The sequence below is a fragment of the Urtica dioica genome, chromosome 8 (genome assembly GCF_054948205.1).
Source record: "Urtica dioica subsp. dioica isolate 48M chromosome 8, U.dioica_male_clone48M_v1_H2, whole genome shotgun sequence".
NCBI classification, from domain to species: domain Eukaryota; kingdom Viridiplantae; phylum Streptophyta; class Magnoliopsida; order Rosales; family Urticaceae; genus Urtica; species Urtica dioica.
In genome coordinates, this window is record NC_142763.1 from 6,700,183 (window position 1) to 6,712,422 (window position 12,240).

General features: G+C 40.7%; 2 protein-coding genes and 2 long non-coding RNA genes across 5 annotated transcripts; 1 reads left to right on the forward strand and 3 right to left on the reverse strand.

Annotated features, from left to right (window-relative positions):
- The first annotated feature begins 984 nt into the window (after positions 1-984).
- LOC149387682 (uncharacterized) lies at positions 985-2,888 on the forward strand. The gene is made up of 3 exons (XR_016300696.1): positions 985-1,163; positions 1,262-1,329; positions 2,343-2,888. It is a non-coding gene; the product is annotated as an uncharacterized LOC149387682 (long non-coding RNA).
- Positions 2,889-3,170: 282 nt separating this feature from the next.
- Positions 3,171-5,012, reverse strand: LOC149387683 (uncharacterized). 2 transcript variants are annotated; one of them, XR_016300697.1, is made up of 3 exons: positions 4,738-5,012; positions 4,510-4,593; positions 3,171-3,300 (listed from the first exon to the last, which is right to left on the reverse strand). It is a non-coding gene; the product is annotated as an uncharacterized LOC149387683 (long non-coding RNA). The 2 variants fall into 2 exon arrangements; XR_016300698.1 differs by lacking the exon at positions 3,171-3,300 and adding an exon at positions 3,315-3,977.
- Positions 5,013-10,495: 5,483 nt separating this feature from the next.
- Positions 10,496-11,328, reverse strand: LOC149387684 (uncharacterized). The gene is made up of 2 exons (XM_089622216.1): positions 11,218-11,328; positions 10,496-11,154 (listed from the first exon to the last, which is right to left on the reverse strand). Exons 1-2 carry the CDS (start codon positions 11,326-11,328, stop codon positions 10,573-10,575), a joined length of 693 nt encoding a protein of 230 aa, XP_089478342.1. The 3' UTR covers positions 10,496-10,572.
- Positions 11,325-11,943, reverse strand: LOC149387685 (uncharacterized). Its single transcript, XM_089622217.1, has 2 exons — positions 11,569-11,943; positions 11,325-11,487 (listed from the first exon to the last, which is right to left on the reverse strand). Exons 1-2 carry the CDS (start codon positions 11,941-11,943, stop codon positions 11,374-11,376), a joined length of 489 nt encoding a protein of 162 aa, XP_089478343.1. The 3' UTR covers positions 11,325-11,373.
- Positions 11,944-12,240: the final 297 nt, after the last annotated feature.

Sequence of the window (12,240 nt, forward strand, 5' to 3'; positions counted from 1 at the left end):
GTTTTCAGGTATTTTTTTTTTCTTCCAGCGAGACACAACAGAAGGATAAAGCAAGTAATGATTGGTTTCAAAAGTTTCTTAATTTTTGTTATGTTATTTTGAATAAATACATAATGATTTTTATTATTATTATTATATTTTGTATTTCATACTTGCATCCAATTAAGAAAACTCCTAATGATATGTATTACTTTTTTTGTATTTCATAATTGCAAACAATTAGTATCATATTTTGTTAGATTATATTTCATTTTTTGTATTATAAGTTTATAAATTCATATATTTACATAAAGAATATTATATATTATTAATGCCTTTATAAAAAAAAATAATAAATTTTTTTAGCATCGTCTCAATTCATGTGAGATTTTAAAAGTGTAAGGATCCATCGTATTAAGTCACATAACAAATTATGACGCTATGTTTAACTGGTTATATCAATTTTATTAAATTGTGTAAGTAAATCAAAAAAATAAATTTGAAAATTTGTTTGCATACATTATTGTGAGAGTCCATATGGTAATTTCTCTTTTTGATTAATTACTAATATTATATATAACTCATAGATTAATAAATTACAATATGCAAAGTCACAAAACCGCAAATGATGTATTCCACTATATAGTATGCCATAATTTTGATAACTCATTAATAATCAAATATATTAAGAAACGGGCGTTGCGCGGGTATTTTTGCTTGTATATATATTAACAAGCGGAATGTCCGAGCGTTGCTGCGGGATGCGGGATGTTATTGATGTTAAACGATTGTTTGAAGTATTTCATTATATTATGTGAAAATAAATATTTATGTAAATAATGGTAGAAGTCCCGTATATAAAGCTGATTTCCGAAATCAGCCCAATATAATATTTACTTCATGAAATTAAACGGAATTGAAAGCCCAATATTAAGCAAAAAACAGAAGCCCAAATTATAAAGCCCGTATATATATATACTTCCTTTTCCTTAGGGTTTCATCATTTGGTAGTGCCGCATAAAATCTATGATCTCTCTCTCTCTCTCTCTCTCTCAATGCCGATTAGGTTTTCTTGGCTTTTTTTTTTTTTCAATTAGTCGCATAAAATCTCTCTCTCTCTCTCTGATTAGGTTTTAATCTGGACTTTTTCAGTTGACGCGTTTGTGTTCGGTTGATTGGAAAAGGTAAGATTTTCTTCCTCTCATTTGTTTGCTCTCTCTCTGTGTACTTGTTTTCGTCTCTGAATCGAGTTTGTTTTCATTTTTGTGCGATTTCGTTACAGATCACACCGATCTCTCCCACCAATTTTATTTTCCATCCAAATTTGATTTTTATCAGACTACGATCGAGGTTAGAACTTAATTGGAAAATTGCTCTGCTGATTTCTCCCTACTCGAGCTTCAGAAAAGCTAGGTTTATATTTTATTTTGAATCTATGAAATGAAGATGTTTTGGTGGAATTAAATGGTGAATGGGTTCAATCTGTGAATTTAGAGCTTTCGAATTTAGAATTGCCTGAAAGCATCATCGCAGAATTTTAGTAGCGTATTCGAAGACTTGAATATGACTGTTGGGGACTTTAATATAATAGAGTTTATGATTTGATTGGGTCGTTGAAATAGATAAAATATGAGGATGACCTATTCAATTGAATCTGAGATTGAGGGAACCTGTAATTTTTTTTCCTTGAATTTTTATTGTTGAAGTATTAATTATCAAGAGTTGGATTGAGTAAGAGATAATTTGAATGAATGAGTCTTATAAATTCGTTTGCTTGTATTCAATATCCTATATACAGGTTATATAATTTTATGTACTGAGTAAGAAATCTATGAAGGAAAAAAAAATGAAAGATTCAGTTTTTTAGAGTCTACTACTCTGGGACTTAGTTGAATGAGAGTAAATATGAGTTGAATATTATATAAGCTGATTGATCTTCTTTCAGTATGAGTAATCTAAATTCCGGGTTCCTTTTTTTCAGGTTAGAATTCTGGTTTTATATGAGTTAATCTTCAATATGAGATTCTCTTGTTTGTTTAGGATTACTTATCTTCGTTATTCAGTTTATCAACTCTTGGGATGCACATAAGATCATTAAAAACCTAGAGATTAAATGAATTATTAGTAATACACCTGAGACATCACAAACAAATTATGTTACTAACCTATGATATAAGCCTATATATCAGTCACCACCAATGCCCTGTAGAGTTGTCCATACAATAAAATAAGTTACCAAGTCATCTCATTCAGCAATGATCAGGATAAATTGCTAAGACGCAAAGAAAAAACTGAATGAACTTTGAAGATAGATACTTACCCAGGTCACAGATGTATAGATGCAACTAATTTGCTTCCAACAGGTGGGAATAAAGGAATAAGTTTAGAAGCTTTGCTCAAGATTGAAGATTAATTGGGAATTCGTTCAGAATTTGTTTAATTTCTCTAATTTTTTTTTTTGTTTTATGTTCTTTCACAGTTTGTTTGCTTCCAACAGGTGTGAATAAATTCAGAGGACTTCGTTGAGAAGTTGTTATCAATGTTGAAGCTTGGCTGCGTTGATGTCAATGGCACATATTTATAGTTGGTGTCAATAGGGAATTTGAAATGTCTGTTCTAGAAAAATCTTGAATGCTTATTTATCCAGAATAGTCTAGGTTAGACTGGCATTTTTGTAATTTTTAGTCAGTTTTGTAATTTTGTAAGTTTTAAAGGTTATTTATGCTATTTTATCCAGAATAGTCTAGGTCAATTTTGTAATTTTGTAAGCTTTGAAGGTTATTTATGTAATTATTAAGCTCTTAAAGGGCATTTTCGTCAAAAAAAATTCGGAAACTGTAGACTTAACAGGAACCTGTGTCTGTGTGAATAGTGATTCCGGATTCTCCTTTATATATATATAATAATATATATAAAGGAAAGCACTCGGACACTGTTCATGTAGACTCACTTTACAGTTATGCCTAAAGTGCCGAGACGAAATTGCCCTTTAAACATTCTCTAATTACAGAATTTGCCATTCGATTGATATTACAAAATTGCCCTTAGGCTATCAGGTAAAAACACCTAGAGATTTCTAGAAACAAGACAAATTACAATATTGTCATCGCCATTAATAAAATTGCATTTTATAGAGCCACTTGCTCTCTGGAATTCTCCTGGAACTCTCCGGATCTTTTCTTCTTCTTAATTTCTTTTCTTCTTAGGTGTCTATATATATCGCTCCACCATAAAAATCGGCTCAATCAAAGAAATCTACCCCAACTCCTCTTTCGTCTTCAAAGTTACCAACCTTCTTTTCTTTTGTCTTTAAGGTTCAAACTGCAATTAAAATTATATCAAACTCCCTTAATACAATTCAGATTAAAATAAAGGCAAGCGCTATCATTTACTATAACTCAGCAGGAAGATAATAAAAATTTAACCCACATCAGGTACGTATACGCTAATTCAATTGTTAGCATATCAAAATAATAATTCGTTTCTTAAGTAGTTGACCCACGTACTCTAAATGACTACTGATTCATTGAATCATAGAGAATTGATTATAAATAGTGTTTTAACACATATTTCATGATAGTTCTAACTCATAATTAGAGGCATTGAATATAGCGGATGAATTTTACTCTCTTTCAAATTCATTTTTTTCATACCATTGTACTGCTGCATTTACTCATTCAAATAACACCAATATTGGAAATTTTAAACATGCGTTCAAGACAGTTAGATTCTAAATATAAGATAAGAAGAAACAAACAGAGGATTTGAACATAAAATCGAAGAGCAAAATACAGCTATGAAGTATAACCTTTCCACATGAAAAATACACACACAGACCAAAAATAACACCAATCATATTCGTATGTGTTTTTTTTTTAAGTAGAAGAAAAAAGACTACATTACTGAAAAGTATTGTCTAAAGAAATGTTCAAACCACGGAAAATCTAACTCCTCAATCACTATAATACAATTCTTAGTTTTGAATTTTGAACCCGAACCTGGATTTGAAGAAAGAAACAAAAAAAGGACTACATTAATCATAAAAATAAAATTGGCTTTGATAACCAAAGTCATTAACTACTATCATTCGTGTTAAAAAAAAAAACTCTTAATTTTTTCAAGAAAAAAGAAAGCCACATCAAACCAGATAAAAACTAACTCATTAATCACTATAATACAATTCTTAGTTAGTTTGGAGTTTTGACCCTAAGAAAGAAACATAAAAGGACTATATTACAAAAAAAGGATTAGTTTTAATAACCTAACTCATTACCTACTATTTTTTTTACTACTATCATTCATACAAAATAAAATATATTTCATAATCTTTTCGAAAAAAAAGCAACACAAATATCACAGCCAACAAACCAGATAAAAAGAAACTAGGACCAAACTTTCGCCTAATTTAGAATAACTGAGCATATTAGAGCAAATTAATCTAAACTTTGAGAAGTAGCAGTAAAAAAATTATTCGAAATCACGATCCAACCAAAATGATTATTCATTAGAGCGGTACAATAAAATATTAACCTTCATAGTCAAAATGAAGAGCTGTATCACTTTTGGCGGCCCTGTGATTAGTAGATTCGCAAATAAAACCTTTTATGCCCACACCTAAAGACACAAATACGCATCAAGATCACTGTTTGTTAGAGACATGCAAGCATTAACAAATAACATTGATGCGCTAAATAAATAAATACAAAAATCGGAATAAAAGAGGTTTCGGACTAAGCAGTGAAACCAAGAGTCCCTAACCTTGACGAACGCGAGTTACTCCTCTCTTTCTCTTTGTCTTGCCTCTCCCTTTTATGAATTTCTTTCTTTGTTCATCGCTGTGACTGAAGAAACGAGGAAGAAGAGAAATGGATAAAATAAATCATAGTAACAATCGGGAAGAAATCAGATGAACCATCGAAATGATCAAGGAATTAGGATCGAGCAAGCCGATTTCAACAAAACCCTAGCACATCTATGTTTGGTAAGAGAGTGAGAAAGTGAGAGACGGATGCTTCTATAAAATTCGAGAAGGATCGTACAAGAGTTGAATATTGTTTCTTAGCTTAAGTATTAAAAAAAACATGGGCTTCAATATATGGGCCTTATGCAACAATAAACTTTTGATAGATGTTGTAATTTTTAATTCGAACTAGTAATGGGTACGCGCTACGCGCGAATGATCGTAAAACGAAAACAAGCAAGTTCGAAGAAATTCAAATCGTGGATGAAATTTTTGGTAAAAGTATGTGTTAATGCCTGAAAATGGATCAACATGAAAACCGGTCTCCACTTTTTGGGCTGGGGTTGTCATGCATCCTCGATTGAGTTGGGCCTTGATGTTTTTTGGATGGGGAAAAATCCCACACAACAGTATGCATTTACCAATTAATCGAACAAAATTGTACATATATACAAGTGAGAAACAATGAAGTAAATGAGACTTTAAATACCTGGAATCATAAGATAAATATATACTTGTCATTTTGAAGCTGAAAATGTTGTTCAAAATACATGCAATAGTTGATTTTGACATGGCTGGAGGTCGAGCTCGCCTGGAGGTCGCCTGGCCTGGAGGTCGAGCTCGCCTGGGGGGGTCGAGCTCGCCCGGAGGTCGAGCTCGCCCGGAGGTCGAGCTCGCCCGGGGGTCGAGCTCGCCTGGAGGTCGAGCCGGCCTGGAGGTCGAGACGGCCTGGAGATCGAGCCGGCCAGGAGGTCGAGCCAGGCGAGCTCGCCTGGAGGTCGAGCTCGCCTGGAGGGTGAGCTCGTCTGGAGGTCGAGCTCGCATCCTCGCTTGAGTTGGGCCTTGATGTTTTTTGGATGGGGAAAAATACCACACAACAATATGCATTTACCAATTAATTGAACAAAATTGTACTTACATATAAGTGAGAAACAATGAAGTAAATGAGACTTTAAATACCTGAAATCATAAGATAAATATATACTTGTTATTTTGAAGTTGAAAATGTTGTTCAAAATACATGCAACAGTTGATTTTGACATGGCCGGGAAATTTAGATTTATAAGGGAAACATTCAGATAATACAATATCCAAAAAATAACTTCAAAAACAGCCCACATAATATAGCTACAATCACAAAGAGTGATTCAAGGGCAAGTCATCAAAAACCATAGTTTGATTTCAACAAAAGTAACACTTTAGTTTGTTTTTTTTTTTTTTCGATTTTCGGCTTCTTCTTGAGCTTGGTGTTGAGATCTTCACGGTTAGAAGCGCTGACCTTGGAGGAGTGACCGTCACTTTGTTGTGCATTGGCTTGGGATGGTGTAGATATGAGTTTATATTTCTCAACGGATTTTTGAACCGAAAGTTCATTCGATTCTATGTCTTTTGTCTGAGTTGGAATAATGACTGGGTCATCTTGCTTTACAGACTCATGTTCGATGAGTGCAACAGATGTTGAGATATTGGGTAGAGTTTCATGTCCAATGTCTTTAGTTTCTTCAACAGCAAAAACAACCGTGAACTTTGTTCTCATGGCAGTAGGCATATCATTTTTTGGAGCTTTGATATACACAAGGAAGTTGTTCTTGTGTGACAGCTCAAAAAAGGACTGTGGAGGCGCTTGATTAGGAGCCTAATTAAGAAATACGAACATGAATAAGTCGTAAAGCTGCAGTAAAAGAATATGAAGTTTGATCAACTTTGTAACTTACCATCGATGTTGCATCGACGATGTCCGTTGCTAGACATGAGAATATGTTTTCAGCAGTTTTTCCAAAGAGAGTAGCTGATATGTGCCCTGTTGAGTCTTCTATATCCACTTCAATTCTAGGCCTAGAATATGGTAGAATAATTTGTTATTTGTTTACTACCGTAGAGAGTCAAGAAGTGTTCGTTATTTGTATACAGGAAATACGAAAGTTAGTTGGTCGAACCAGGGAATAGCTCTTGCTTGTGGAGTATCACAGAAAAGACATTCGAACACGGTTTGAAAAACTGATCCAGTTGCTCTATGACATCTTTCGCAAGAAACGTACCAAAATGGTTGTTTAAAGTCTGTGACTTTCAACTTGCCCTTAACCCAAAATGCTGACCTGGGGGTCGAGCTCGCCTGGAGGTCGAGCCTGGCCTGGGGGTCGAGCTCGCCTGTGGTCGAGCTCTCGCCTGGGGTCGAGCTCTCGCCTGGGGTCGAGCGCGCCTGGGGTCGAGCTCGACTGGAGGTCGAGCATGGCCTGGGGGTCGAGCTCGCCTGGGGGTCGAGCTTTCGCCTGGGGTCGAGCTATCGCCTGGGGGTCGAGCTCGACTGGAGGTCGAGCCTGGCCTGGGGGTCGAGCTCGCCTGGGGGTCGAGCCTGGCCTGGGGGTCGAGCCTGCCTGGAGGTCGAGCCTGCCTGGGGGTCGAGCCTGCCTGGAGGTCGAGCCTGGCCTGGGGGTCGAGCCTGTCCTAGGGGTCGAGCTCGCCTGGGGGGCGAGCTCGCCTGGGGGGGTCGAGCTCGCTTAGGGGTCGAGCTCGCATGGGGGGTCGAGCTCGCCTAATGGTCGAGATCGCCTGGGGGGTCGAGCTCGCCTGGGGGTCGAGTTCTCGCCTGGGGTCGAGCTCGTCTGGAGGTCGAGCCTGCCTGGAGGTCGAGCTCGCCTGGAGGTCGAGCCTGCCTGGAGGTCGAGCCTGGCCTGGGGGTCGAGCCTGTCCTGGGGGTCGAGCTCGCCTGGGGGGGTCGAGCTCGCCTGGAGGTCGAGCCTGGCCTGGGGGGGTCGAGCTCGCCTGGGGGGGGGGTCGAGCTCGCCTGGAGGTCGAGCCTGGCCTGGGGGGGTCGAGCTCGCCTGGGGGGGTCGAGCTTGCCTGGGGGTCGAGCTCGCCTGGGGTTCGAGCTCGCCAGGCGGTCGAGCTCGCCTGGAGGTCGAGCCTGGCCTGGGGTTCGAGCCTGGCCTGGGGGGGGGTCGAGCTCGCCTGGGGGGTCGAGCTCGCCAGGCGGTCGAGCTCGCCCGGAGGTCGAGCCTGGCCTGGGGGGTCGAGCTCGCCTGGGGGGACGAGCTCGCCTGGAGGTCGAGCTCGTCTGGAGGTCGAGCTCGCCTGGAGGTCGAGCCTGGCCTGGGGGGTCGAGCTCGCCTGGAGGTCGAGCTCGCCTGGGGATAGAGCTCGCCTGGGGGTCGAGCCTCGCCTGAGGGGGTCAAGCTCGCATGGGGGTCGAGCTCGCCTGGGGGGGTCGAGCTCGCCAGGCGGTCGAGCCAGGCCTGGGGGTCGAGCTCGCCTGGTGGTCGAGCTCGCCTGGGGATCGAGCTCGCCGGGGGGTCGAGCTCGCCTGGAGGTCGAGCCTGCCTTGAGGTCGAGCTCGCCTGAGGGGATCGAGCTCGCCTGGGGGGTCGAGCTCGCCTGGGGGTCGAGTTCTCGCCTGGGGTCGAGCACGCCTGGGGGGGTCGAGCTCGCCTGGGGGTCAAGCCTCGCCTGGGGGGTCGAGCCTCGCTTGGAGGTTTATTTACATTTTGGGTTCATCTTGTTTCTCTGCTCATTTTTCTTCTCCGAGGATTTTTATCTTTGGAACCGAATAGTCTTCCATGCTTTAGGCGTGTTGTGACTTCATGAGTGATTTTATTTTCAAATTGTTCTCTTGGAACATCAATTTACGCAAGAGCATTCGCAGCTGTAATGTATGATTTAGTCACCCTCTATGTGTCTGTAAATGAATCAGGAAACTGATTTGCAATACCTTGCAAATGTAAAATCTTTTTCACTTCTCATTCACATTCCTTTAAAGATGCAATAATGTTGGTACAAATCAAGTAATTTTCTTCTCCATCTATTTTCTTTCTCCCTATAATCTTGGGGAATTTTTTTTCGTCAAAGTGGCAATCCGCAAAACATGATGTGAAAAAAATATCTAACAATAGATGGACTATTTTCATATCCTCATCCAAGCATCCTTTGGGATCTCATCTTTGTTCTTTGAGCTGGTGCTATATGCACATAAACAACACATCCAAAAATTCTCAGATGAGATATATTTGGTACTTGACCGACTACAAATTGCAGATGAGAGAATTTATGATACTCACTTGGTCGGATGCAAATTAATGCAGCAACATGCGACATTTCATGACCCCATACTAAAGCAGGGAGCTTTGTTTTCATTATCAATGGCGGATGCAAATTAATGCAGCAACATGCGATATTTCATGACCCCATACTAAAGCATGGAGCTTTGTTTTCATTATCAATGGCCTAACAATAAGGTTTAGGCACTTGATTAGTGATTCAGCTAGACCATTTTGTTTATTTACATGAGTAACATGATGCTCAAAAGCAATCCCAACTGACATACAATAATCATCGAATGTTTGAGATGTAAATCGGCATTATTGAGTCTGATTTTATTAATTGTATTATCAGAATATTGAGCTCGTAATTTGATTATGTGAGCAAATAGCTTTGTAAATACCATATTAGAGTTGATAACAGACAAACATGTGCCCATTTTCTAGAGGCATCTATCAATACCATGAAGTATCGAAATGGTCCAGATGATGTGTGAATAGGCCGACATATATCACCCTGAATATGTTCGAGAAACATAGGTGATTTTGTTTCAACTTTTCCAGGTGAAGGTCTTATGATGAGCTTTCCGAGAGAACAAAATTTACATGGGAAAATATTACATTGCGGGATCTTTTAGCCCTTCAATAGATGCCCATGTGTATTTTCAATAACTCTTCGCATCATTGTTGAACCAGGATGACCCAAACGATTATGCCATTGTAGTTGATATTGAAGAATCAATACCTACCGAATTTGATTCTATTGTATTTATATACGTGTAGTGCAATCCAATAGGGAAAATTGATAGTTTTTCTAAAATTTATTCATTTCCAAATCTAGATGTCGTAAGACACATATTTCATGGTACCTTCAGTTATAGACTGACTATCAAACCCATGAGAATATATATCGTTAAAACTCAACCATCACTACAACATTTACAACATTTACCGACGATTTTTTTCGTCGGTAATAACCCTAAAATCGTCGCTAAATGTATTTAGCGACGATATTAGCGACGATAAAAATCGTCGCTAATTCGCCGTGCCTAAATATATTTAGCGACGATTTAATCGTCGGTAAATATTTAGCGACGATATTAGCGACGATAAAATCGTCCGTAAATGTTGTAACCAGAAGTTTTTTTTCATTTTGAAACAGACAATTAGCGACGAATTTGTCGTCGCTAATTACAGCGGGAAAAAATCCCGCGTCAATTAGCGACGACGAAGTCGTCGCTAAATGTTGTGACGAGAAGTTTTTTTCGTTGTGAAACAGAGTTTTAGCGACGATTTTGTCGTCGCTAATTCACGCGGGAATTTTTCCCGCGCCAATTAGCGACGACAAAGTCGTCGCTAAAACGTTGTGTGAATGATATTTAGCGACGATTTTATCGTCGCTAATTATTATTATTATTATTTTTTTTTCGTCGTTAATTATTTATTTTTTACGGTTTTTTTGTTGTGAAATTCTAAAATGAAAAATCATATAAAAACTAAATTATATTATCCAAATCAACAACTATATAAAATCCGGTTACGTACGTTTTCGGTTATCGAGAAATATGTAAATAATAAATACACAAAACAACTAATAAACCACTAGTCGCGACGTTTGCTTTGTCGTCCCGCCACTCGTTTTCCCCCTCCTCGACGAGAAACGCTCTTCTGCTGGCGCTGAAGTTCTGCAGGCTGCGGCGTCGGAGTAGACTGACTTGGTCCGCCGGGCGTCGTCTGCTGGCTGGCGTCGGGAGTCCTTTGCTGGCCGCCCGTCGGAGTGCGGACGTCGGGCGTCGGAGTGTGGACGTCGGCCGTCGGAGTCTGCTGGCTGTGGGATGACGGAGCCTGCTGCGAACTCTGCGGAAATTGGGACATGAACGAGCTAAGGTTGAGGCCGGGCACCTGACTCTGTATTGTCTCGGCGAACGCGGCGAGGGTCGATGCCAACACCTCCTGCGAGACATATCCTGGTTGCGACGTCCCAGCCTCCGAACCGTAGACTTCGGCGACTTCAGCCGCCATCCGTGCTCCCTGTGGCACCAAACGTCCGACGCCGGTCAAGTGATCAGTCCGCGAACCCATAATATCGCGGATCGCCTGCTGCTCTAGAACGGAAATATCAACGTCCGCTCCTTGGTGCTCAGCCTCCGCTCGCAACGTGTTGAACCTAGCGACCAGTCGATCCTGATATAATTAACTAGTTAGTATATATTAATCGAAAAATAAGAAAAATAAATGTAAACTTACATAACGTGCGGAGGCTTCAGGAGTCAGCCATTCAGACTTGTCGGACTGATGTTGACGCTTGTAGTTCGCAAACAAGCTCTCGAATGCGCCTGTCTCGACGCTCTTCTGCATGTAAACAAAACTTCAAGTGTTAGATAATTTTAACGATTTGATGTATCATATAAACATAAAACTTACGTTTTTCATGCGGTGGGTCGAGAACCCAATCGTCCCCTGTCGAGTCTTCGTCTTCTTCTTCGCGCGATTCGCCTTATTCTTCGCTTGTATAGCCTGTTATAATATAAGTAAACGTACACGTAAATAACAAATCGTTTAATAAACATTCGAGTAACGTAAATGATTCGATATTACCTTAAATTCATCGCTCGTATATCGTTGTATCAGCGTCTCCCATTCGGTGTCGAGCTTAACGGTCTTCGGTTTCAGCGACCGCGCCACCTGTACGCTGCTCTTGCAGTCGATGTCGAACCACGACCGCAATGTATGCCTCCAATCGCGAAGACGAGTCTTCGCGTCTCGAATGATTGCCGCATCGACAATCGCCTTCTTCTTCCCGGTTGCATCACCATCGACTCGAATGTCGTACTTGTCTCGAATCGCTGCTCGGATCTCGGCCTCCTTCGCCGGCCCCACGTTCGCATTCGTCCACCTTGGGACCGTAGGCGAGATCTTGTCTCGGACGACCAACCCGAGCGTGTTCGCGAACGTCGCGAGATCCGGATCCATCTCGCGCTCTGGCTGCAAGAACGACTGAAACTCCTCGTTATAAACAACGACTTCCTTCACCCCGGGACGCCGTGCACGCTCAGATCGAAGCCCGACCGTCGGCCCACGCACGGCCGGTTCGATATCCTCGTCTTCTTCTTCGACGCCATCACGTACGGGCGCCGACTGGCAATAATTCGGGAGACGGGCTAAGAAGTCATCCCCGCCTCCGCTGCCTCCAGCTCCTGTAGCCGCAGCCATCTGAAATTAAAAAAAAAAATATTTGGTTATGCATTCTTAATGATTTAAATCAATTAA